Here is a 25,367-nt window from a genome sequence, read left to right on the forward strand (position 1 = left end):
GATCCAAAATATAGTAATAAAAGATGAAGAGACGTGTATCCGGGTAGAGTAGGCCTTTTATTGTGGTATAAAAAAAAGGTCAGGCTTTAGTTTGTATAAAAAGTCCCGTGAATAGAGTTTCATAAGACGCGTGATGCGGATCGCGATTTCCCAGCTGCCCAGGCACTTTAAATCCAATTTGGGGATAGTCATGTGGGATTTAAGGTTTATGCTTATTTCGGGGGTTCTTTATCGACTTAACGGATAATAGCCTCAGTAGCCTCAGTTTTATCCTGACAGAAGCGGCTGAATGACTTGAGCACCGCCCCAACTTGCTAACCAATAAAAATTCAGGTTTAATCTAGGTACCTAACCCCATGTATTGTACCTGCAGCACGAGCCGACAGCCGCGATAGGCATCTCTTTTAATAGAAGTCATACACGTACCCGTACCCATACCAGCTGACGAGCGCGTACGTCGCTGACCGAAATTGAACAAATATAAACACATTTCATCCTATTATACGGAATAGTCCTTTCGTCATAATCAAAACAGGGCCACCTAGTCCGCAAATAATTCTTGTGACCTTTCATCATCAGCATTTTACGTATCAGCTTTATGAAATGAGTCTGTACCGACTCCTGTTCCTGCGTCTGATGACTTGGCCATGAACCAGTTCGAAATATCCCTTTCTAATGTTCGATTAACGCATATATCACCTATTATCATCCTCTCTTCCGGTCCGTGACAATGGGCCCCCTTACCAGGATCTCCCTGGCCGTTCTCGCCATCTCTTTTATGGTCTTTGTCGCTTTTTTCGGCAGGCTACCGGCTCTAAGGTATGAGCGTAACCCACGGGCCAACTATTCGACATGTCGTTTAATAGTATGGTATAGTACCTATTTCATTACTAATTACGACCGTATAGACATACTCCAATAGCCTGGCTGCACCGCGCGATATGGGTGTATATACCAAATACTATTCTAAGCCTTGATCAGCGCCTCACCTCAGGCCGCCTCACCACGGCGCTAGGTAGATTTGGTACTTATATCATGTACGACCGGCACCCAACAGTACTCGTTTTCTTTCTGTTGCTACTGTCCGTAGGCGAGTTCATGTTCCTACCAGGGGTATGGCCGCGCTTGAGCCGCCTTCATAAAACCCTAGGAAGCATATCCATCATCTTACCGTATCTATTCTTATACCTTTCCGCCACTGGCGACCCGGGTGTTGTTACTCCCGCTAATCACTCCCGTTATATGTCGCATTACCCGTACGACTTTGCGCTTTTCCGACCAGGTCAAACGTGCCGAACATGTGGGTTACTGAAGCCCGCGCGCTCTAAGCACTGCTCCGTCTGCAAGCGCTGCGTTCACAAGATGGACCACCACTGCGTCTTCATCAACAACTGCGTCGGCTACGGCAATCAGCATTATTTTATCCTCTTACTTCTATCAACCGCCGTCCTGACTTTGTATGGTGGAGTTCTCGGCCTCGGTGCAGTCGCCGACGCAGCGCGTACGCGCAACAAGTCGTTTGTGCTGTTCCCCAAACCAGCGAGTTGGTCCTGGCACGAGTATTTGATGGTTCTCACCCTGGGTATCCAGGACGACGTGGGTGTAGGGTCCATCACGTTACTCACGCTGATGACGACACCTCTGGTCTGGGGCCTGCTTGGATACCACGTCTACCTGATTTACTGCGGCACGACTACTAATGAGAGCATGAAATGGCAGGACTGGCAAATGGAGATGGATGATGGCTGTGCGTTCAAGCGCTCCCTGCCACTTGATCGGGTTAAAAATCTGCGTCACGAGGCAGCCTGGACGCGATGGCCCGTCGACGCAGTCCAGGTAATCGTGCGCACAGAGGACGGCACGCCGCCAGATCCGAACATACCTCCAGGTGTCGGTGAGTGGGAGCGCGTCTGGCGCTTGCGCGATGTTGAGAACTTGTACGACCTCGGTTTTTGGGACAACCTAGTCGACGTCTTCGTGCCCAACTACTCTTTTCGACGGGCAGATGCCTCAGCGGCAGATCTGGAGAGGGGCAAGAGGCGGGCCAAAAACCCGCCCAAAGCCCCGCGAGCATCAAATTTCGTAGCAGCCGCTACGTAGTTGAACAATATTAATACGAAGTAAAATATGGTTGAATAGAATCAAGAGTTGTGTTCAATATGTCCTTATGCTACCTATATGCGTGTGACCATAGTAGAGTACATCATGTACAGCCATCGTGTTAGACTCACGACAGGTATCTATTCAAGGTAGGTTGCCCATATGATATGTCGCTATACCCGAGTCCGAAGCCAGCCCAGGCGTTGGCCCTTTATACTAGAACACCAACATCATCCCCACCTAGAATTTTCCCGTAAATGCTTTGGCAAATTTGGCATCAAACTCATCCATCACTACCTCTTTTTCTTTTTGCTTCGTTTGTTTCTTACCAGATTTATTCTGGCCTTTTTTCTTCTTATTGGTTTTTCCTGAAGATGGTGACGGGGTGTCTTCCCACGCCGATTGCGTCACTAGAGCCTTAAACGCGTCTGGAGTCATAACCTCATTTTTCTGTTTCCCACTCTTGCCCCGCGACGAAGGAAAGTCGGTGGGCCATTCTTCTTCCCCCGTCAACCTCTGCTCGCGTATCTTTTGTGACCTAGCCACATCCTCGGTGAAGCGCTTGCTCAGGGCCTTCTGCAGTTTTTCCTCCTGTCTGCCGAGGATGTTGCGTTTTTCGGGCTCAGGGGGTAGACGCTTATCCTTCCTCCGCCGCACGTTTCGAACAAAGCTACTAGTTGTGTTATTGGCCTTAAGTTTTCTTATGAAGTCGTCTAGGATGTCAACCATCTCCTGTGAATCCTGCGGGCCTGGGTTTTTCATCCTATGGCTGTTACTGTGGAAGTTTCGAGCCTGGGGTTGGGTGATAATCCTTGAATGTAAGGAGCTAAAAACACCTGGGATGATTCCATAACGAGCCTCGTGCCCCCTGCCCGCAGCCCATTCTAATTTAGCAGATTCAGAGGTGTCTACTTTCTTGGGTAAGGAATCCTTTGGCGCATACTGCAAGTCTTCAAACGAGATAACCTTGCCAGACCACTTCTTGTTCTCTTCTGAGTTCGGTCGGTTGGTTTCTATCAAGCCTGCTAAACGAGCTACAGCAAATCTCGCATGCGATGCTGTCGAATGTATGACAGCAGCGTCTCTCGCGCCAAGGGCAGTGACAAAAACGTCTCTATCCAAATTCCAATTATAATTCTCTTGTGAATTTTCAATCTCGAGAATGTTGTCCCGTAACTTGGCACATAAATCACCCAAGGCGGGTAGGCCACCTTTAACCTTATCAGCTTTAGTGAGAACGATGGAGGTTCTCATATTGGCAGAGCTCAATAATTGCAAACACTGCAAATCCAGCTCCTTGGGCCCAACTTCGGCATCGATCAAGATGATGGCTCCTTTTACGCCTATCCTCTTAGTTAGGTATAGTGTGATATTACGTCCCCAGTCTTCCAAGGATGCGTGTCCGTATCCGGGCATATCCACAAGGTAAAAGGTGTGAGTTGGGATATCCTCTTTTCCTTTAATTTCGGCAGCCCACGCGGCAATATCTTTCGGCAGCGGCGCTGGTCCAAATCCATATGTGTTCATCTCTCTAGTTTTTCCAGCGTGCTTGCTAATACGTGCCAGCGAGTTTTGGCTTCGTTGACTTCGGCCAGCAAGAGCATTGACGAAAGACGATTTGCCAACGTTCGATCGGCCGAGGACACAGACTTCGGGGATGAGGGTATTTTTCTTGAGCTTGTAGAAATCTGTCTCTCCATATTGGAACGTTGCCGGATTCCTAGTAAAGAGGGTACTTAGTCCGGAGAGGAGAGGCTCATCGGGAGTTGATCGCATATGGGATGTTTTGCAAAGCGTCTCGAGCGAGACATTGTCGACGCGACCTTGTCGAGACTCGGGGATATGGAAAGCAGCGGCTTCATCGTAATTCCAAGCGGCGGTAGATCTATAAACCTTCAAAGCAAGGTTGATCCGACTTGGTCGTATTCGCGGGGGACCCCCGATCACAGCGAGTCGCAGAGAGGGCGGCATCGCCAGACAGGCATTAAGTTGGTTCGACAAGGACATTTTGCAGATTTGCTGGATGTAGGATTGTCGTGTGTATAAGCGCACTATAGGTAAGCTACATGACGGAATATAACATGGGTGGTATGCGTCTCTAGACCCCGACGTGAGGGATCGCAATGAATCGCAATACACATTAAAAAAAATAAAAGTAAAAGATCGTATTTAGCGGCGATAAGAAATTTCAAATTGAAGATAATTTGGGGCGGTACTTCGGTACATAAAGCAGACCACTGCTACATTATGGACCCCGCTATGTATACGTAGTGTACCTGCATTATCTTATCGATCTTATCGCAGCAAACGATGCAATAAAAAAGGTCCCCGATAACATCCACATCCCGCATCAGCATCATTCAAATATACACGTAATTATCTAAGATATTTACCTAGGTACCTACCTACCTACCTATATATCTCTGTCAACCCGTGTCTATTTAAAATAAGCGTCGCCTACTCTCTTACACTATCAGCATCCTCCCAATCGCCATGTCGAAGCCGTCACAGTTGCGTTCCCTCTACCGATCACTCCTTCGAGAACTCCCTCCCAAACCACTCCCGTCTTCCTCTTCGCAAGTCCGTTCGCCTTTACATCAACAATTAAGACAAAGCTTCTCAAACGATCCACCTCAAGAGCACGCCATCGCCCAAGCCGACCAGTTACTACAGTATCTTAAGGCACAAAGACAATATACGACTCTGCTGGAGCGATATAATCCGGGTATGGGTATGGATGAGGAAGAGCGCGTCAGGCTGACCGCCCGTCGGGTCGGCATGGACTTGCCAGTAGAGTACGAGAAGCCAGGCAAGGACAGTTGAAGTACAAAATCATAGGAGGGGAAGTTTACGGAATAATGCCGATTCGCTTATACAACACCATGAATATCGATTAGAACCTCTGCCCCAAAGATGTCAGGAATACACCCGACTCTTTGATCTTGTATTGATGTGGAATAGACCCAAACGTGTGAATCGCGTACACGAACGGGTTGTATCGCAAGGGATTGCACGAAGAATGAGACCGAGCGGTCCACGCTTCTTCAATCCGACGCAGTTACCAATCCCGAATAATGAGGCAACAATTTGACTCCTTGCCTTACTTCACAAGAGATCCTTTTGCTTCTCATGTAGTCCTAGGGTGGTAATTAAGGGGCTGAGACTCAGCTCGCGTATGTATCTCACGAACATCGATGTACATATTCATGATTTTTATAACATTTCTTAGTACCCAAATTACACTGCCATATCTTCCAATCAACTATCCCCCACCTAATTGCCATGGAAGTAAATACATAAAAATAAACCGGTATCTTTATGAGTCTAGAACTGAATTGAAGATTATCACCGCTGGAATCAGGGCAATAATTGCCGCAATTGCTGTAGTTGCGGGTGCGAGGAGACCCAGCATCGCAAGACTCGTCAGCGATGCGAAGATCCCCCCGGCCGGCGTGAATCCGCCGTACATAGCCGACTGGAAGGCAGCGGCGAGCGAGCCTTAATGCATATTAGTAATGCTTGCGCTGTGGATTTCAAGGCTAAAAGAACAACGAAAGTGGCTGTATCTCACCCGCAATAACACCTTCTGAACCGAAACCTAAGCTCAGCCCAAGCGTAACAACGGCCGTAAACACAATCGCCCAAGCGATGATTGCCCAGTAGACATCTAACATAGATTCGTCAGTATATCACCATTGCAGTAGTCTACACTTGACTTAGCCTCAGAAGACTTACGTGGTAGTGCGATATACGCCGCAAATGACTTCCCAATCGAACCAAGGAACTCCAATACCTGTTGAGTCACCTGGGACAATTCAGTAGGATCCATCTTGATAAATCTCTTAAAGACAGAATAGGCGAAGTGCTTTATTTTAGTAACGGAGTAAGCAACACTTGGAACCACGACGACGAAGGAGATCTTCCACATGATGATCCATCCGAGAATAGGAACGAAAAGTAGGAAGGAGGGAAAGAGTTAAGTACTTAAAATATTGCGGTGAGGCCAAACAGCCGGCGACACGACATTTTGTACTAATGAGCTAAAGTCGTTTGAGGTAGATATGTACATAATCTTTACTGTGCTGTTTGAAATAGGAGTAGGAAGTGAGAGACAGAAGCAACGAGTATTTTAGCTACAGTTATGTGGGAATCTAAACTCAGAAAGGAACACTATAATATTAAAGAATCCCCTTATTTCAATTAATAGCTTGGTTAGGTATCTCGCTTCGTAATATCGAAGATTTGTTATTCTTCAGGTTCGGCCAACTTAGTATTTCGAGCGGGATACAGTTTAGACACAGTATCACAAACGACAGTAAGAAATTAAAGGACAGCCTATGGACACGGCGTTGAATTGAAGAAGTAGAAGACCAATAGTGATAACATATTCAACCCTCTCATGTATACCCCTCATGCGATGCTACAATTCCTTTTTATACAATCTAATGATAGCCAGCTGTCTTTCTAGCCATGTATGTCATTTTCCTCTGCTCCATGTTTTACACGGCTTTAAACAACGTTCTATAAGAGTATCGAATATCACTTATGCCATTTCATCGTTTCTCGTATTTTCCTCAGATTCTACCTACATTCTCACAGGTCTCTCTTTGCTAATAAGGCCTGTTCGTCTCCTGAATTATCCCACTAATTTTCCCCTTTCAATATTCATCCATGGCCATTCTAGAGTCCCCGACACCTGCGAGCCCATCAGCTTCTACCAATGCACGGTCTTCTACTAATAACCGAATTAAGCTAGAGATCAACATAATACAACCTACCACAGCCAAGATGGTAGAAATACTTTCAGAATAGTTTTCTTCGTGCGACTCCAGGGCAGATTTGGCTGGAATTATCGATTGGACCTACCTCTCGTCTATCACGATTCAGTGCAATGCGTCTACAATAGGTACTCAAAAAGTCGATTGCGTGTCAGGTTATCAAGTCGAACATAAGTACCTACCTAATCAGTCATATATCATGGACACGTCAGACTGCCGTTATATTGCTACTGGCTATTGTAATGCAGCTTCTCACTACTGAACTCTGACATGCATCGTCGAAATGAAGTGCATATCCAATAGCAAGACATTGACTGCGTGTACTCACTACCCGGGCGTACTACAACAATTCAGAAGGAATGGACACTTCCCCTTCCCCTTCCCTATTAATCCCAAATCCAACACTCACTTAACTAATCATACTTTAGATAGGTAGTATTCTCCAATTACGGACATTATACAAAGTATCGGAGCGTTTAGAACCATGCTGAGCAAAAGCTCCGGGCGTTCGGTGGCCTTATTACATCTAATGGGCGCCGCCATGCTTCGGTATCAACAGCCTACTGCTATGCTCCGACGATCCAATCGAAAATAGCATAATGGCATTGGCCTCTCCAACCAGGATACCATTCATCCAGTGCATGCAATGGAACGCCCTGGGTGATCAGTGCAGAGTAAAGTCCTGCTGCTAATGGTTGAGGTCATATCATGATATTCCGAGAAACTAGAGAAGCTTCTTCTCGAATCCTGTTCCGATGGCGAAATTGGATTCGGGCAAGGGACCAAGGGACATTCCCGAGATATCAATGAGTTCTGGTGTGAAAATGGAAGCCTTGTCTCGTTACACAGCTGCAGGCAAGTTTTTGCTCTCCAATTCGAACATTAGGTACCAATTATAGCTTCTAATTATCATCTCAATGTTATACGTTGCACCCATCGTCACATTATTGTGTACTTTTGGCTTCATTCCGAATCCCTTTTTCTTGGTCCTTTCTTCTGTAAATATTTCACAAGGAATATTGCCAAGCATACGACCAGATTGCTTATCATTTAAGATGATTCTAACAGAGTTGCTGTATGGGCATATGCACATTGAAGACGACTAGCATACATTCCGCCCGATTACACCACTATGGTATCGATCGTGAGGGAGGGGAGGTATCCGACAAGCCTGCTCGACTTCGCATCACTGCCCAATTCCCCTTTGTCAACACTTTCTGCAAGGTAAGAACTTTACCCCCCTATCCCCCCTTGTCGTCTTCGTTTACTATGTCCTTTATTATATGCACATATTTTCACCGTGCTTATTGTATGGGATAATATTGCATTTGATTTAATGCTTTCGCTGGCGGAATTTAACTGGACTGATGAGATCATGACCATACGGGGGTAGGACACAGATTCTGCAACTTAATGGCGCCTTTCAACCCCCATCTACTTCCCCTGGGAGTAGTATATATATCACTCGAAATTTCCAAAAGATAATTTACGATTTACCTTTTTCTTCTGGCTCAACCATCACCGCTAGTCTCAATTCTTCGGAAAATGATATAGCACTTTACCCTGTGGGTAGAAGACGACATACCCATTGTAAATTGCTTTATTAGAACTCATAACTACAGTACCGTGTCAAAAAGAACTCGGATTGTTTTTATTGATAGAGTATAGTTCCTGAGAAGGAATGTAACTAATATTCCCCTGGTCTATTCAGTATAACCCCACACAAACAAAATCACCACTACTCGAGAAACCCACCTACGACTCACACCGTTGACGAAATGAGTTTGAGAATATACCGCCTCAATAAATTTCTTGTTGAACCTGACAGTGCCTTCTTCGTGCCAGAACCATCTCAAGCTGAATAGCTGAGTTACCATTTCTTTTTGGTAAGTTTTTGTTACTCCTGGACATTGAGTCTAAGACTCAAACGTAGCAGGCATCAACCAATCATGTTCGATGGATAGTGGCCAAGAAGGCCAGCCCATGAAACGGTTTAACAAGATAGGATTTGGTCTACAGAGATGTCCCTAGTGTTGTCGGTAGTATCGTGCTTTTTCTTTTCCTGAGTACGGTAAAATAGGGGGTTCGTAGCACGACGCGGGCAAAGTCAGCTTAAAAACTATTTAACTCCATGGACCATAGTACTCTAGAAACCTATGTATTTATACTTCATACAAACCCAATCGCCTATGAGTTTCAAATCATAAACAGTGAGGTAATTTGTTAGGAGATTCAACTATAGGTACGCAAGATTTAAGACCCATTGCCTTCCCTTTCTTGTAATAGAAGTTGTATCCTTTCCGCAAGCAACGATGTTACCAACGGATGTAAAGAAAATAGTGATATTTTCATAGAGAAAAGAGTAGACATTGAAGTCCCGACATTTCCCGTTGCAGCAGACGGACGACTCGATCTCTCCTATATTTGGTCACTCGGAGATATCGGCAGCCTAGATTCAAAGTTGGGCAGCAACAGTGTGATTTCTAAATAGGTATCTTACGAGGCTACGTTAATCTATGTAGGTAGTAATCTACCTATTTTTGTTTGCGTTTCTCCCGGCGTATTCCGCATTATCGCCATAACACCTCTCATGAATCAGCCAGGGGTGAATAATATAGCTTCCCAAGCTTGTTAACTTCCAATGTGATGCCTAGTTCTGGTCATATGGGGAAAAGGCTGATGATGTTAACTGGGACACGATTTTAGATCCAAGCTGAGTAAAATTTCTTCGATTAAGATTACCCCTAATCGACCTATGTTTCGACCCCCCCGTCTTAATATTTGCGATGATTATAATAGATTTTGATAGGTTAGCAATATACCTCAGTAGGTACTTACCACGATATTCTGAAGTAGACACCATTTTTCCAGTTAAAGATATAACACTAGATCAACCCAGTCAATTCAATTCACGAATAATTACTCTTCGAAAAGCATGAATACACGTAGATGATACAGCTCAAGGCCACGATGATATTTACTATTTATATCTACCTAAATACATAGATCCGCCGGCTCACAAAGACAGACACCCTCTGTAGATCCCATCCGCTCCAGAACAGCAAAGAGTAAACAAAAACGGCCGTGTCATATAATCATCATATACGCCATTAGCTAAAAGGGGTATCACACAAGCAGGCAAGCAAGCAAGCAAGCACTAATCTTCGACTGCGCACACATGATTGAATTCATTACACCAACGCTCCCACCTAAAACTTTTTTCTCGTTTTTTTTGGAACCTTCGTCTAGCGCTTCAGCAAGGTTTGAAAAAAAAGGAGGGTTATACGCCGCCGACTCCGCCGTCCTCGAGACTCTCGTCCCATCCCCCTGTCGACAGGAGCCACTCGCCCACGCGCTCCTTGACGCCTTTCATGGCCTCGCCGAGAGCGCTCTCCCATTGGTCTTGCACAAGGCGCACTTTTTCCTTGAGATCGTCCGTGAGCCTCGTCTGTTCTGCCGCACGCTCCTCCTCGATGACACGTGGGTCGTGACCCTCCGCCTCACCTACCCTCGCACGCGCGCTCATCACCGCCTCTTTGACTTCGTGTAGTAGACACAGGAGATTGGTCTGCGACTCGATGAACTGATACGTGCTCTTCTCGGCGTGTAGCAGCAGGCTGAATAGGTACTGTAGCGGGTGGTGGTGGTAGCTAGGGTTCTCGTCGTACTCAGCCGGCGGGATCTGGATGCGGAAGTGTCCGTCGACTGAGGCTGGGATCTTATCGAGTAGTCGTCGAAGGGGCGGTGCCAGGTCCCAGAACGCGTTGAGCTGCATATCGACACCCCGCGTTACGTTCTCCTCTACCACGTCCCGGAACTCGCATGTTCGCTGTAGAACTTCGCCCGCGAACGCACGCTGCCGCTTACACGCATCGTCTACGAAGAATGCTTCTGCCGTCCGTAGTTTCTCCTCGTTGCCGGAGAGACGGTACGGGGTGATTACCATCTCTTTGTACCGATTGTTGCGATCGCTTAGCAAGTCGTATATTTCACGGTGTAGCATCTCGCGGGCTTCGAAGATCCATTTGAGCAGGGTTAGCTTCTCCAGGAGCTCCGGTTGCTCGTCGCCTTCCTCCTGCGGCATGTTGGGGTTGGGCGCTTGGGTCTCGACAAAAAGGCGCGAGCGTAGCTCATCAAATAACGAAGTAGCCTGCGCGATGCGGCCTGTGAGTAGCTCGTTGAGCGGCATGACGACTGCGTTTTGGAACCGATCGAACTCCTGCTTGTCCATCTCCTTGGTCTTTGCATTCTCAGATGCTTGCGTGTCGGCCTCGATGGCGGCTGCTTCAGCGTATGACATGTTGCCTGCACTGATCTCCTGGTGGAGATTTGCGCGTAGTGATTTTAACCTTGACGAGGCTCCCTGAACAGCTTCCTCGCGTGCCCTCTGGCTATCAAGTATGAATCGTTCTTTCGTCGCCTGGACCTCTTGCATATCGCTTAGAGACCTCACCCTCGTGCGAGTAGATGCTAGTTCTGGGTGGTTATTATTTACTGCGGGATGATGTCGTGGATAAGGTGGTGGTAGCGTTACTAGTCGTGATACATCTAGATGAGATGGACTGGGGGTGTTCGGTGCCGATGAACCTAGGGACAATAATGAATTTCGTAATGGCTGAGGTGTGCTCAACTCCTTCGACTCATGCCACCCAACCTTTTCAGGGGGATACTCGTTCTCCGAGTAATGCTTGCTCGATCCTGCATGGCTGTCTGTAGTGCCTGGTTCATCCTCCCATTGTAGGGCTTCTCGTGCCTCTTTTGGCACACCCATATACTTAGATTCGCGTTTTGTTCTTTCTATTCGGTTCGATTCTCCGCCACCCGACTCCGTTTCCCACCAACGACTTGCTGGTCGGCCCCGTGAGCTTGACCCATCTAAATGTTCGCTGACGCTCATACTAAGAATCGGCGATAACGATGGCATATACTGTGAGGCCCAATTCCCATTTGTAGGCCCATTAACAGGTGAGCTTGAAGTTGGAAGATTGGCAGAAGGCGGCGCAGAGTTGGACTGTACTTGTTCGCGGAAAACGGACGTCATTGAGTTCCGCTGTGATCTTGGTTCTGATATCTGCGGTGTCCATTCTCCAGATTGTGAGTTCGTTGAGTCGCGCCGCACTTTCATAGGCCGGAATAAGTCCCGCGTGAGATCGAAGATCTCAGAACCCATCGCCCCGATCGCTGATGCATATCTTTCGCGACGTAACCTTGACTCGTTAACTATGAAATCAGCAAACAGCTTTACCCGCTCAGCATCTGACTCTGCAAGTGCTTCATGGTTGGCGAAAGCTTGGAAACGCTCTATGCTGCTCCGGCAGAATTGCTCGGCTGTCTGGCCAACTACGGCTTGTTTAGTCGTGGGATAAGTAATATCGGCCGATGAAATGCCATTCATCAGACCACGTAGATCTGGTCGTGCCTGAGAGGAATTGGAAGCTGATCGACTCTGTGGTGGTGGTGTAGGGAGAGCCTTCGGGGCGATGGGATGACCCGGCTCTGCGACCGGATAAGCCTTTTGCGGACGTGGGGAAAAGGGCGGCGTCGGTGTCTCTGGATGTAGTCCGGCAGAAGGACGAGGTGTCGAATTTCTGGAATCTATGTTGGCGTCATCCCCAGATCTTGGCACGTCGGCGATTGTTTTACCACCGCTTCGAGGTGTCCCCTTATGAACTGAAAATCTGCGGGATAAACCTGACCCATTAGGAACTATAATGTCAGATAAAGGTTGGATCCCATCTTCTGCTTTTTGTCGTGTCCGACTCTCGTTCCGTCTTTCGCGCAAAGACTTTTCACCTCGAACGGCTCCCGTCCGATTTAGACCGGCGCTTGCAGAGCCGGATCCGGAGCCCGAATCGGGGACGGCCGGCGGGCTGGACGCAGCAGCAACGGCTGTATCAATAGTCAATCCGGTTGGATGGGGTGATTTGCCACGTCCTTGCTGCTCTTCACCTACCCAGTCGGCGGGAGTTGGCGGGACGGGACCAAGCGCAGTTACTCCATTGGGAGGTGGTCTTCTTGTAGGAGGTGAAACGACAGGCTCACTGGTCCTATTGAGACTTTGAGATCTGGATTGGGTAGGAGGAGGGCCCGGTGGTGGTGGAGGTAGGGGCATACCGGGCTCCCATCTCGATTGCGACGCAGATCTAGATCGAGCCGACGTCGGCGTCTCAACCGCACTCGCCGATGCTGCTCTGCGGGAGTTAGGAGGTATGGTTGGGACGTTGTTTTCTGCTGAATTGAGGGGACTAGGAACCTGAATCATTAGGGTTTGGGGGCGGGATAATGAAGTAGGAGGGTGGGAATCGGGAGGTGATATGGATTCGGGAGTGCCTCGGTCTCTCCGCCTTGTTAATGATGGTAGGCCAAAACGCCTCTCACGAGAGCCGCCGCGTCCATTTGAGCCTGGCGGGGGAGGAAAGTTTTGATTATTTGGTGGCTCCGGTGAAGGACGATGAACACTCGAAGCGGGAATCCTCGCAGCAGAGATATTTGCTGGCGGCGTTTCATGAACCGTACTATTCGGCCTTTGACTCCGGGGAGGGGAATAAGGCGGAGGTGGCGCCGGGACTGGCGCTTTCAACCCCGTCAGCTTGCTTTCACCGCGGAAAAACTCGAAATATCATCAGATAAGTAGTGGCTTACCTTGTGGATTTAGTGTCAACGGCGGCGGGTACTGATGCGCTCGCTCAGGGCCCACCGCAGATGTGGGCGCCCATTCCTGAGGGTTGTAAGGCTGTATTGAGCTGGCTGGCGTTTGGAGTCCAGCAAAAGTATGCGACGAAGTAATTGACACGGCAGAGTGCGGTGTGTTTAGCTGATTATGGTAACCCCCGAGAGCTGTCGTCCGCAATGGATTGAGCGCCTGGCGAAGTCGAGAGGTTGTACCATCACGCGGACTGGTCATCATAACTTCACTTATAGAGGCCGTAGCCCGTGTCAATGGAGACGCGCGGGTAGGGCGACAGCAGAGAAGTCAGGGATGGGTGCTGGCGCGGGCGGGACGTTAATTAAATGCCCTTTATGTTTATATCCTAAATGGACTGACGGTCGACGCTTATTGCGTTACCTTCGCCTGTTCGACCTTCAGCCGAGGATATGGGAGACTGTCTTGTCACCAATTACTCCCATGACCCGATATTCTGTATATTGTATAGGGGGCGAAGGAATATATAAAGGCCGACGGATATGGTAAAGGCGCGGCTGAGAAGATGCTGTGCGATGTGGGAGAAGAGGGTGTAAAAGATAAAAAGCGATGGATGAACTGGATAGGGTGATGATCCTAGATCCCCTGGTCTAAAGACGTGGGGGACGGGGCGTTTTCTTGGCAGATCCCTGGATGCCTGCATAGGCTGCACAGGCTCATCAACGGGTTAATGGCTGATGGGCGTAGGTAAATTCCGAGAGAACGGACGTGACCTTGACCTTATCCGCTTACACATATTCCTCTTACCTTACCTGGGTACATATAACTATTAACAAGTAGGAATAGGAACCGTACGATGTTTTACCCCTTCCCCCTTTAGTGTCTGAGTAGGTCTTGTCTTAAGGCTCGTCTTGGCAAATCGAGATGCTAAAACTGCAGACAATACATCGTATACTACCTGATGTAACAGCCTAGCTCATAGCACTGCATAAGTCCCGAATCTTGACCATTGTAGGATTTTGTTAGAAGATCACCCCCTGTACGAGCCTCTACACAGTTCTCGTTATTATCTCATATAAAAATGACCTTAGCATGGTTAATCTAAGCCGGTTCCCTTACATTTGCATCCCAATGGACCCCCCATGTATACCGTTGGGGATGCTTTTAATCAAGATGCAGTTGAACGAGCGAATGAGGAATTTGGTAGGACTGCAAAGCATCGAGGAAGTGCTGAAGGGTGGTCCCGGTGGGCCGACTAACTTGGGATCAGGGGGACCGGTACTTCGAACTTGGTATATTCCAACAACAATAAACTATTGGTTGGATGTGTGGATCGACCTCTATCTATATTTGGAAACGGAAGACCATGATCGCATCTTATTGGTTAAGATTTTCTTCTTCCTCGTGGTTCTGGTCTGCGGGCGCTTAAGAGTTGCAGCTTTGAAAGAACTCTCCACTTTAGCACGGATAGGATAGAAAGTGATTGGACCATCCTTTGTGTTGGACCTCTAAGTCTGTAAGTGTACGGATCCGTACCTGCACCACCATTGGGAAAGTTTATGAAGCTACCTATATATTATATTCCTGCTAATATGTATAAAATCGTAATGCAGGACTAACAATTATCCTCATACTTAAAGTAGTCCGTCCATACATATAAAGTGAAGATTGTCGTTGTCTAATATATGCATCGATCGCCCGCGAAATCTGCCTCCCGCTGCAGAGCAACACACCAAGGATATAAGCACATATATAATCCAAGAACTGTAGTATAATGTTAAGAATCTCTGAGTCTAACTGCACGGAAGCCCTTTTGTAGTTTGACTGCGAAGTAAATATTCGTATCTACGTTTTAGGTATTCCGTATGCTCATGGTGATTCCAGAAAAATAGTTCGAGAAAAGTCACCCCGCACCCTGATCCCCACGCTGCCCACGGTAAAGGACCTGCCAGGTACGGATAGTCCGACTGCTCGTTAGCATTGACCGGCTAATATAAATAGTATACGATCCGTCATAGCCGTGGTATGTTTTGCACGTGGAAATTTTAAAAACGAATGAATTTCCTTGGCCGATTCGATTCGATATTTTAAAAGCGGATAGAAGCCGACCCGAAGATGAGACCTGAGGGGGTTGGTTCTCACTGCAAGGCTCTAACTTTGAACTTGTTCCATTACATAAGTGGCAACGTCTTACATAGAGGTAGGTATCTAATTATACACTGAAGATGATAAAATATGTATGACAATAATATAAGCATGTCGACGCTTGTTAATTGAGGGTCCAGATGTAACCCGAGTTGCATATGTAGAAAGAATTAGGGGCTAGAACCTGGCTCTCCTAGCAATTCTAATATATTGTCTTTAGTTTCACGAAGCTTGACTGCTTGGTAGAAGCGCAGTGGCATGTAACATCCGGGATTGAGACGTGATAATTACTGGTGGTTATCTGCGAGCTAGAACATATTTCGTACCGTATCACCTCACACGCACCTCGGGTGCTCTGCAATTCTGCAATTTAGGAGATTTTACAAAGCTTAATCTCGTCTGATCGTCCAATCTTGATAGTAGTTCTCATCAATAGGTAATGATTTGTAAGTGTGTCATACGTAGGTGACAACTACTACAGTAGTTTGTATATATGTAAATGAATTCCGAGATTAGGAGGCAGTTGCTACCTAGGATTGAAGTGAAGTAAGCAAGTGAAAACAATTCCTGTGGAGCTCGCCTCGATACACTAGTGTAGACCTTGGATTACATAATACATAACATTTCAAGTTCACAAATATTCACAAATATGGATTATACGGACCGATATTTCGCCGAACATGGGATATCCACTTCTCATTGGCAGAATCTTTTCATCTTCGACCTAAACTTCGTCGAAATTCTAGAGCTTTCCGCTGCATCTTCTTTTAACCTTAGAACCTTACAACAATCTTCTTGTTGTCGGCCGGGTGCCCTCCATGCCGATATATTCTTCTATTCAATTCGTCAGATATGCTTGCAGATTGATTCTGTAGTCAACAATATCCCGTCCATCTGTCATCAGTAAGCCTCACTTTTTTCTATATTTCTATTTCTACGTTCTTCACATTCACATTCTTCCTCGTTTGTGAAATCTCTGATGATACACCAGCTGGCACCAGTCATAGAGCGACTTGTACTCCCTTTCTTTGATGACCAATAGCTGTAGTCCTTGAGACTCATATCTGATAATCTTCACTACTTGCAACTTCCGATTGTTCCTATTGAATTGGCGATTGCTAACACAGCCTCGCCTCTCTAGCTTTTTTAACCAAATCCAAACTTCGTGCGAATTATCCTTCTCCAAAATCCACCATGGTTCTCCACAACCCAAACAACTGGCATTGGGTCAGTAAGAATGCCGGTGAATGGACTAGGCAATGGTTCGAAGAGAATCTAACCAAGATCTCGGCCGAAGATGGAGAGGTCACCGCCAAGATTAATAAGGTTGTCAGCATGGACGGGGATGTTGACGTGAGCCAACGAAAAGGCAAAGTCATTACCATCTATGACGTTAAGCTCGTCTTAGAGTACTCTGGTAAGGCAACTACTACGAGTATTGGTGAGCGGGAAGTCGTCTAACTTCGACCAGGATCCGCCCCCGGAGAAGAGAGCGTCTCGGGTACTATCACGGTACCCGAAGTTGCTCATGATACTGATGAAGATGATTTTGTTGTAGGTATCCCGTAGTTAACGTAGCAGTCATTACTAGTACTAACGCTGAAAAAAAAAAGTTCGAGATAGATATCTACTCGGAGTCGCAGGAAAAGCAACCGGTGAAGGATCTGGTTCGATCTAAGATCACACCACAGCTACGGAAGGAATTCGCAAATCTTACACCAGCTTTGATTGCCGAACATGGGAAGGATATCCAACACGCTGCTGGCACAAATCCTTCGAGTGGATTTACCGCGCCCAAATACCATGTGCCTTCTAGTGCTACACCAAAGGCTGACACTGGTGCTAGCGCCCAGAAGAACAGTGGTAGCGTCGTCAACACGACAACGGTAACCGACCAAGAGGAATTCCGAACTACTGCTGCCGAGTTGTACCAGACGTTCACTGATCCGCAACGTCTAGCTGCCTTTACCCGCGCACCTCCAAAGAGATTTGATGGGGCCCAAAAAGGTGGCAAGTTCGAGCTGTTCGACGGTAATGTCTCCGGCGAATATGAAGAACTTGAGGAACCGACCAAGATCACCCAAACGTGGCGTCTAAACCAATGGCCGGCCGGCCATTACTCTAAACAGGTGATTGAGTTTGACCAGAACGATGTAGACGGCGTGACTGTGATGAGGGTTACCTGGAGTGGCGTACCAGTAGGCCAAGAAGAGGTGACAAAGCGCAACTGGGAAGAGTACTACGTGAAGAGCATCAAGAAGACTTTCGGGTAAGTTTGCATCCTCGATAACTACTACTTACCTCTCGGCTCTTGAAAATAAGCTAACATTGACAAGTTTTGGAACGATCCTATAGTCGAAAACATCATGGTTGGCCAACGGCGTTCTCTGGTTCAATGGCGTAATTGGTAAATGATACAGTCTACCCTCGCGGGCGATTGTCTGGCCATTTCAACAAATGTGTAGAGTCGTAAAGTAGAGGCCTGGGGGCTGTGCAGTCTCCCATTAAACCCTTGCATACCTGTAAAAAGTGCATAGAGAAACAACGATATTAAATGATAATAAATATTAAAAATTGCCCTGATCATCTTATGAACTTGTTGAGTATTTTAAGCTTCAATAAATAACCGTGGCATGAGAAGATTCTCTATGGTTAGTAGAGCATGGACTCTATTATTGGTGTCTTATTCTACGCTCGGTCTCCAACCTCGAACCTCGAACCTCAAATCCCCAACCTCCACATGAGCACGGGACAATCCGAGCCAATTAGCGAGCTAGAAGCCTACGTCACTCTAATTTCAGGCGAACATACCGCTATGTATCCCCAACCTTCAACACTTCTAAAACAGTTTCCTCTAACTACCTACCTAAGTCTATATTAACTCAGTTAAGCAGTTGACGCCGCAGCGGAGTTGTCTTTCAGAATACTACCTACATTCGTTATTTACTACTAAAATAGTAACATTATGAACTTATCCAAACCCTGAATTCCCTACCCTACCCTACCCTAGGTACTTACGGCGTCTGTTTCGCGGGATCTGATTTACGAGGCGATCGCATCTCATTTACTGGCTTGCAGTCGGATTGACTACGAGATAAAGCTTTCCTCAGGTTTAGTTTAGCAGTGCTTTGATTGAAATTTCTAAATTCGATTATTCCTTCGCCATGCCTTCTAATACTTCTAAGCCCTCTTCCGATGAGGTCGACTTGGTAATCCGCCAGGATACTAGCATCCATATGGATTTACATGTCACAAGCTCCAGTTTCAGTCTTAGTCAAGAACCATCACATGTCGCCTCATCGGCTTTCAGCCAATCTAGAATAAATGAGACTGAGGTTCAACCTAAACAAACCCCTGATTGGGATAATCTTAAAGTCATTCATCGAAATACTCTCCCGCCCCGAAGTCATTTTCATATTTACAACACTGAAGAGGATGCTCTTTCTGGTGATGTGACCCGATCTAGGGCCGCTCTACTCTCTGGTACTTGGGGATTCGAATTATCTCCCGGCCCCTTCAAGGGTTCCCGAGACTTCTCTAAGCCTGACTTCGACCACACGGAATGGAAGCTCATCAAGGTACCTGGCATGTGGCAGCTTCAGGGATTTGGCAAGGGTCCGCAGTACACAAATGTCAACTTCCCCTTTCCAGTAAATCCCCCGCACGTTCCATATGACGATAACGAATGCGGGCGGTATGTCACGCGCTTCGAGGTGCCGGATAGGCTTAAGGATGGGGATCAATGGCGGTTACGATTTGAGGGTGTCGATTCGGCGTTTACCGTCTGGTTGAACGGAAAAGAAGTTGGCTACTCGCAGGGCTCAAGAAATCCGAGCGAATTTGATGTATCCCCGTTCCTTGAACCCGATTTAGAAAACACTCTTTGCGTCGAGGTTTACCAGCGATGCAACGGAAGCTATATCGAGGACCAGGTATGTTTAATATATATAGGACACACAGTCTCTATCAATTCTAACTTTACTCTAAGGACCAATGGTGGCTCAGCGGCATCTTCAGAGATGTCTGGTTGCATTCTTTTCCTTCTGTTCGTCTTGAAGATATCCATATTCAGACGCTCCTCGACGACGATTACAGGGATGGGTTGCTCACGATAGAAATTAAGCTGAACAAAGCCAACGAGACTGTCACATTTAAGCTTCTCGACCGCGAAGGCAAAACGGTAACCCTCAATTCTCACACAAGACAGGCGCAACAGTACAAGCACGAGTATCTAATCAAGAACCCCGAGAAATGGACGGCGGAAACACCTTACCTATACACATTAGTACTGTCCGTTGGTTCTACATACATTTCTCAAAAAGTCGGATTCCGCAGGACCGAGCTTATTGATGGCGTCTTCTGCGTTAATGGTAAGCCGATCAAGATCCGCGGCGTAAACCGTCATGAGCATAACGCGCAATCCGGAAGGACGGTCCCGTACGCAGATCTGAAATACGATCTCCAGCTGATGAAAGCATTCAATATCAATGCTATCCGCACTTCCCATTATCCAAATGACCCTAGGCTGTACGATCTTACGGACGAGATGGGGTTTTGGGTATTGGATGAAGCTGATCTTGAATGTCACGGCTTTGGCGAAGTTGGTGGTGATCCGGCGAGTTTCACGTCCGATAATCCTGACTGGAAAGATGCCTACGTAGATCGCGCGGTACAGTTGGTGACTCGCGATAAGAACCATCCAAGTATTATCATGTGGTCTCTTGGAAACGAAGCTTTCTACGGCAGTAACCACCAGGCAATGTACGACGCCATCAAGAAGATCGATAAGACACGTCTTATACACTACGAAGGCGACCAAGAAGCCCGGACGGCGGACATCTTTAGTCGAATGTACACATCCGTTGATGAGATGACTAAATACGCAGAGGAAAAGGATTGGAAGAAGCCTTTCGTTATGTGCGAGTTCGCCCATGCTAGTAAGTAATATCGAAAATACCCCCTCTCCCTGTTATTGACGTGTGTTATAGTGGGCAATGGCCCAGGCGCCGTACATGAGTATATCGAAGCATTCTACAAATACCCACGACTAATGGGAGGTTTCGTGTGGGAGTGGGCAAACCACGTAAGTCCATATTGACTTGATGCAATTCTTACTACGTTAGAACTAATAAGCTATCATACAGGGCCTTCTCACCGAGACCGAAGACGGCGAGAAGTTCTTTGGTTACGGAGGCGATTTCCAACCCGACGAGCCTCACGACGGCAATTTCGTTATGGACGGACTCTGCGATTCGCTACATAACCCAGGACCAGGTCTCGATGAATACAGCAAAGCCATCGAACCGGTCCAAGTAGTTGCCGTAAGAGGCAACGAAGTGACGATTGTAAACCGTTATGACTTTCTAACTCTAGACCATCTCAAGTGCTATTGGAGCCTCGTTTCCGATCGGCAACAGATGATCGGAAACGAAATCTTCATCCCAGCGGGCGTTAAGCCGCATGCTAAAGCAACGTTGGTCCTCGGCGGCTTACCGAAGACTCTTTCTACAGACACATGGCTCGAGTTAGATTTTATGGCACGCACCGGCAGTAAATGGGTAACGCCCGGACGAGTCGTAGCCCGAGGCGAACTCCCCCTAACCCCGCCGCCATCCCTCGCTCTCCTTAAAACCCTCTCCGCACCAGACCGTCCACACATCCAGCGCAAAGATGGGATGCTCTACGTAACAATTCGCTCCGGTAGCATATTCGGCTTTGACACCGGCAACGGCACATTATCCTCGCTAACCCACACTTCAAGACCCGACCATAACATCATCACCGTCCCTCTAACCCTCGACTTCTACCGCGCGTTAACGGACAACGACCGCGGCGGGCCCCACGGCAAAGAATGGATAGACCGTAGAGTTCACCAGACACGCCACCACTTCTCGCAAATAACCACCACCGAAACAGAATCCGGCTGCGTCGTCGTCGTAAAAGGACGCGTAGCTCCCCCCGTCCTAGCCTGGGCCGTCGACACAACGATAACATACACACTAACATCAGAGCACTGCAGCATCCGCGTACAAGCCAAACCCAGCGGCTCCCTCCTCCCCACCACATTCGCGCGTTTCGGCTTATCCTTCGGACTACGCGACATCCGCGTAGTAGAATGGTTTGGCCGGGGCCCAGGTGAATCATACATCGACAAGAAGCGCGCGCAGCAGGTCAACACATGGGGTTGGGCAGCCGACGCGCTGTTCAATTATTACGAGTTCCCACAGGACAGTGGTAACCGCACGGATATCCGGTGGGTGGAGTTGCGGACACGGTGGGGTGGCGAGGACGAGTACCCGAATCGTCTGTTAAGAGCACGGTTTGGAGAACATCAAGGTGCGAGTTTTAGTGTGACGCCATATAGTACACGCGATATAGACGAGTGTAAGCACCCGTACGAGTTACGCAAGAGGAAGAGGGATGATCATATTGTCAGGTTGGACTGGTATCACCACGGTCTGGGTACAGGGAGTTGTGGACCCGCGACTCTGCCGGAGTACCAGCTTAGGACAGATCGGGAGTTTGATGTCGAGGTTCTACTAGATTGAGTGGTAGTGGTCGTCATCTTGTAATATAATAGGCTCGGACTGATATGCATTCATCTACTTACTGTATACCTAACTGGAACGACCAAGTTGTCGACATATAGTTAACTAAAAAGCTAAAACAGCGCCCCGTGTTTCCATGATTCCCCTTCCAAATCGGCTCCTAATACTACTGCAGTATCGTACCAAGTCGTCCCAAGCTATAAATCCATAAAGAGGACATGCAATAGCCTACTTCAGCAAAATCTCGGAATAGTATCTGCATCCAGAAGCTTCGGGGATAAATCTATACAGTTCCAAGCTGATTCATTAGCTTTTCCTTTCCCCAAACATACCGTTGTCCAGAATAACAAGCATAATTTTGGAATCGTAACGGCTCTTGCATTCGAGTTAGGCGTACTGCCAACACCCGTAATCCGCCGCAACACCGTGCAAGGTGAGACCGACGGCATCGACGCAACCGGATAGATTGAAGGCGGCTGTCCCAGCATATAAGCGGTAACTGGCACCTGTACCAGCCATATATTCTTCGACTTGGGGACATAGTTTAATACCTCCGGTGCTAGATCCGTCCACGGGGAGAAAGTCGAGCACATCGCGAGCAGGATCGCAGTCCGACAAGACTGTCTTGTTGAACCAACCTCCTGTTAACGAACCTGCTGGCTCGTATGCCGAGTGCGCCTGTGTGTATTCTATCTGGCCTTCGGGCGCGACGTAGATGGCCTGGCCGCCGGGGACTTCGACCTATAAACGTACACTATATGAGTAAAGAGAAGCTGCAGCGGCAATAATTATGCAGATAGCAGTATTCGATCAAGAAGGAAGAGACTCACAGCCATCCCAGTTAGGCCGTCATAGACTAAAGATCCTTGCACCTCAGGACACGAGATGCCCTTAGGACAGTAGGTTTCGGGCCCTGAGATGCCGGTGTAGAAGCCCTGGGCGGCGGCATTCAGTAGTGCGCCGTCGACCTCGGTATCCGGGGCGAAGACGGTGAGGAAGTATGTCGTTGCCGAGGCGAGAGTAGAGTAAGCGAGGAAGAGAGACGGTAAATACATCTTGCTGTCTTCTCTAGAACGATTCTTGAGGCTGGGTTGAGTCGTTTTGTATGTAGGACACAAAAAGGGGTTTGTTTGATAGTGAGAGACGGCAGCTTGAATTGATGGTAAACGAGAGTGGGTGAATCGCAATGACTTTCATATGCCTTCCAATTATCTCCAATGGCACCAATTAAGTATTACGAGGCCTTAATTAGAGCGAGAGGGTTGAGGCTACGGAATAAAATAAAATGAAGCGAGAAATTTGAGACGATAGAAGGCGTACAATGGTTAGACATTGTGAGAGAAGAGCATCCCATCTACATACGTACTGCATCAGACACATCTGCTCTTACCCTTCATCTTCTTTTTTTCTCTTTATTTAAGGGTGACACTTTCGTTCCTTGGTGTTTGAACCTTCTTCCCCTTTACCATAGTAGATTACGACCTGCGATACTCATGAAAGTTTATGTCATACTAAACGCAGGATGAGGCTATTCCCACCAAAACATCTCGGCTTAAAGTAAACAGGTACTTCACTACTTGTAGATAAGTTATAACTTATTGATATGAGATTAGATCATACATAGGTTAGGCAGTCAACGGGATATCCGCCTCTATCGGCCTAGCTGATATACGTATGTCGATGCCCGTCAAAGCCGTAAAGGGGGGCGAATGTAACGACGATAAGAACAAAGACCAGCTGACCTCGGCCTCAGTCAGCGAGCTTGTTTCTAACCGCGGATGTTCGGTCGGCCGAATAGCTTGTCGAGTATATTTTATTTATGTTGTTTTGAAGGTATTATTCTCATTTTAAATCGTTTAATACATATCTAACGTTGCAGGTTGATGTACATATGTGAATTGAATAATACATCGCCATGACGCGTTGGTCGCTCTAACACTGCCCTACTATAAACTGGAAGCCAGTATGTAAACTGATGATGCTATGTAACTCCCCCTGTCCGCTAGAAAGGTCCCCACTGAAAGCCCCTGTCTACTGCCCCCGTCTCCATAAAGTTAGTGGAGCTACGGTGCATTTTTACGTATCACTTCCAACTTCTACATAGACGTTTTCTTGTTCTTAGACACCTTGACACGTAACGACGCGCCGTGATCACATTTCTTGAATTATAGTATCATTACGTTGGCTAACCACCTGTTCAAGCAACCCCCATCACGAGACTAGCATTTCATGCGAACCATAGCTGAATTCCTCACTCTATCTTTTTCGGTCATCCTCGTAACATCAAGTCACACCCGTCGTCGTGAAACGAAATAGATCATAATTATTGTTGCACGATTAATATACGGGTGTAGCAGGAACTCTCAGGGCGAAATGCTACTATGTAGTATCTCATCGATCAAGACTTAGGTACTTCCTTGTTTGTCTCTGTTCCAGAAATAAACGTAAACGTGCATGACGAAGACTCCCCCTCCCACGCCTGCCCCAGGCTTCTGACCAAATTCGGACAGGTTCGAGGCAAGGATTGGCTTTGATTGGCTACGGTAGTAACAAGGCGACGTATTATTCAAGCTCAGTGTTTAATGCTTAATGCTCACGCTCATGCTATTGGAAGCCTATAACCGCCAACGGGGGTGGATATTTCCTTCTCGGTGGACCACAACGGGCCATGATACCGGCAGTAGTAGTGTATGTAGTCTGCACTATTCTTGATTCAAACCAATATACTATCTCGGGAATAGGATATACTACCTAGGTTACGTAGTCTTACATACAGCTATATCAGTAAGACATGCCATACACCCTAGTACCTTACAAGTCCTGTTAGTTGTGCTTTCGCCGATATCCTTATCTCATGACGCAGCTGCCCTTATGCTCCTCATGCCTGTCTCGTATCTACGGTAGCTAGAGTATAACAAATATATCGAGGCAAGGTCTTTCGTGTAGCCCGCCTGCCGTCTTGTGATCTACGTGCCTAGGTAGGTTATACTCTTCGTACCTACTTAAGGTCTCTGTGGCGCTAGATTTCCAAGGAAACCTGACTCCATTCTTCGAATATATCCATGATCTAAACCCTTGATATTATCCCCAGTGACATAGCTTTCGATATCATTATCCAACTATCCTCGTATTACTACTCCAAGTTCCTCCTCT

The 25,367-nt window shown here is 47.3% G+C and overlaps 8 protein-coding genes across 8 annotated transcripts; 4 read left to right on the top strand and 4 right to left on the bottom strand.

The window, feature by feature from the left end:
- Positions 1-421: 421 nt before the first annotated feature.
- Positions 422-2,151, top strand: F5Y00DRAFT_230453 (zf-DHHC-domain-containing protein). Its single transcript, XM_048006903.1, has 2 exons — positions 422-819; positions 909-2,151. The coding sequence occupies exons 1-2, from the start codon at positions 731-733 to the stop codon at positions 2,098-2,100; spliced, it is 1,281 nt and encodes a 426-aa protein (XP_047867085.1). The 5' UTR covers positions 422-730; the 3' UTR covers positions 2,101-2,151.
- On the bottom strand, positions 2,129-4,250 carry F5Y00DRAFT_230455 (uncharacterized protein). The gene has a single exon (XM_048006904.1). The coding sequence runs from the start codon at positions 4,105-4,107 to the stop codon at positions 2,341-2,343; it is 1,767 nt and encodes a 588-aa protein (XP_047867086.1). The 5' UTR covers positions 4,108-4,250; the 3' UTR covers positions 2,129-2,340.
- A 178-nt stretch (positions 4,251-4,428) lies between these two features.
- On the top strand, positions 4,429-5,347 carry F5Y00DRAFT_230456 (uncharacterized protein). Its single transcript, XM_048006905.1, has one exon. It carries the CDS (start codon positions 4,594-4,596, stop codon positions 4,921-4,923), a length of 330 nt encoding a protein of 109 aa, XP_047867087.1. The 5' UTR covers positions 4,429-4,593; the 3' UTR covers positions 4,924-5,347.
- A 69-nt stretch (positions 5,348-5,416) lies between these two features.
- On the bottom strand, positions 5,417-5,929 carry F5Y00DRAFT_259700 (uncharacterized protein; the record flags this gene model as incomplete). The annotated part of the gene is made up of 3 exons (XM_048010917.1): positions 5,417-5,598; positions 5,672-5,767; positions 5,836-5,929. The coding sequence occupies 3 exons, from the start codon at positions 5,927-5,929 to the stop codon at positions 5,417-5,419; spliced, it is 372 nt and encodes a 123-aa protein (XP_047867088.1).
- A 4,109-nt stretch (positions 5,930-10,038) lies between these two features.
- F5Y00DRAFT_16018 (uncharacterized protein) lies at positions 10,039-13,890 on the bottom strand. Its single transcript, XM_048004686.1, has 2 exons — positions 13,521-13,890; positions 10,039-13,451 (listed from the first exon to the last, which is right to left on the bottom strand). The coding sequence occupies exons 1-2, from the start codon at positions 13,783-13,785 to the stop codon at positions 10,159-10,161; spliced, it is 3,558 nt and encodes a 1,185-aa protein (XP_047867089.1). The 5' UTR covers positions 13,786-13,890; the 3' UTR covers positions 10,039-10,158.
- Positions 13,891-16,401: 2,511 nt separating this feature from the next.
- F5Y00DRAFT_230459 (activator of Hsp90 ATPase) lies at positions 16,402-18,249 on the top strand. Its single transcript, XM_048006906.1, has 5 exons — positions 16,402-16,569; positions 16,808-17,083; positions 17,138-17,220; positions 17,280-17,935; positions 18,003-18,249. The coding sequence occupies exons 2-5, from the start codon at positions 16,861-16,863 to the stop codon at positions 18,019-18,021; spliced, it is 981 nt and encodes a 326-aa protein (XP_047867090.1). The 5' UTR covers positions 16,402-16,569; positions 16,808-16,860; the 3' UTR covers positions 18,022-18,249.
- Positions 18,250-18,310: 61 nt separating this feature from the next.
- F5Y00DRAFT_230463 (glycoside hydrolase family 2 protein) lies at positions 18,311-22,341 on the top strand. Its single transcript, XM_048006907.1, has 4 exons — positions 18,311-19,598; positions 19,655-20,603; positions 20,655-20,749; positions 20,811-22,341. Exons 1-4 carry the CDS (start codon positions 18,831-18,833, stop codon positions 22,212-22,214), a joined length of 3,216 nt encoding a protein of 1,071 aa, XP_047867091.1. The 5' UTR covers positions 18,311-18,830; the 3' UTR covers positions 22,215-22,341.
- Positions 22,318-23,269, bottom strand: F5Y00DRAFT_267851 (uncharacterized protein; the record flags this gene model as incomplete). The annotated part of the gene is made up of 2 exons (XM_048012142.1): positions 22,318-22,955; positions 23,045-23,269. 2 exons carry the CDS (start codon positions 23,267-23,269, stop codon positions 22,602-22,604), a joined length of 579 nt encoding a protein of 192 aa, XP_047867092.1. The 3' UTR covers positions 22,318-22,601.
- Positions 23,270-25,367: the final 2,098 nt, after the last annotated feature.

This window comes from Daldinia vernicosa (assembly GCF_022497035.1).
Source record: "Daldinia vernicosa strain CBS 139.73 unplaced genomic scaffold F5Y00scaffold_11, whole genome shotgun sequence".
NCBI lineage: Eukaryota > Fungi > Ascomycota > Sordariomycetes > Xylariales > Hypoxylaceae > Daldinia > Daldinia vernicosa.

Excerpts from the sequence above, each read along its gene's own strand:
- F5Y00DRAFT_230453 (XM_048006903.1), top strand. The coding sequence starts at position 731 with ATGGGCCCCCTTACCAGGATCTCCCTGGCCGTTCTCGCCATCTCTTTT. Across the intron at positions 820-908 it reads GGCAGGCTACCGGCTCTAAG|ACATACTCCAATAGCCTGGC; the intron begins GTATGAGCGTAA and ends ACGACCGTATAG.
- F5Y00DRAFT_230455 (XM_048006904.1), bottom strand. The coding sequence starts at position 4,107 with ATGTCCTTGTCGAACCAACTTAATGCCTGTCTGGCGATGCCGCCCTCT.
- F5Y00DRAFT_230456 (XM_048006905.1), top strand. The coding sequence starts at position 4,594 with ATGTCGAAGCCGTCACAGTTGCGTTCCCTCTACCGATCACTCCTTCGA.
- F5Y00DRAFT_16018 (XM_048004686.1), bottom strand. The coding sequence starts at position 13,785 with ATGATGACCAGTCCGCGTGATGGTACAACCTCTCGACTTCGCCAGGCG. Across the intron at positions 13,452-13,520 it reads GTTGACACTAAATCCACAAG|CGCCAGTCCCGGCGCCACCT; the intron begins GTAAGCCACTAC and ends CGGGGTTGAAAG.
- F5Y00DRAFT_230459 (XM_048006906.1), top strand. The coding sequence starts at position 16,861 with ATGGTTCTCCACAACCCAAACAACTGGCATTGGGTCAGTAAGAATGCC. Across the intron at positions 17,084-17,137 it reads GCTCGTCTTAGAGTACTCTG|GATCCGCCCCCGGAGAAGAG; the intron begins GTAAGGCAACTA and ends AACTTCGACCAG. Across the intron at positions 17,221-17,279 it reads CTGATGAAGATGATTTTGTT|TTCGAGATAGATATCTACTC; the intron begins GTAGGTATCCCG and ends GAAAAAAAAAAG.
- F5Y00DRAFT_230463 (XM_048006907.1), top strand. The coding sequence starts at position 18,831 with ATGCCTTCTAATACTTCTAAGCCCTCTTCCGATGAGGTCGACTTGGTA. Across the intron at positions 19,599-19,654 it reads GAAGCTATATCGAGGACCAG|GACCAATGGTGGCTCAGCGG; the intron begins GTATGTTTAATA and ends CTTTACTCTAAG. Across the intron at positions 20,750-20,810 it reads TGTGGGAGTGGGCAAACCAC|GGCCTTCTCACCGAGACCGA; the intron begins GTAAGTCCATAT and ends GCTATCATACAG.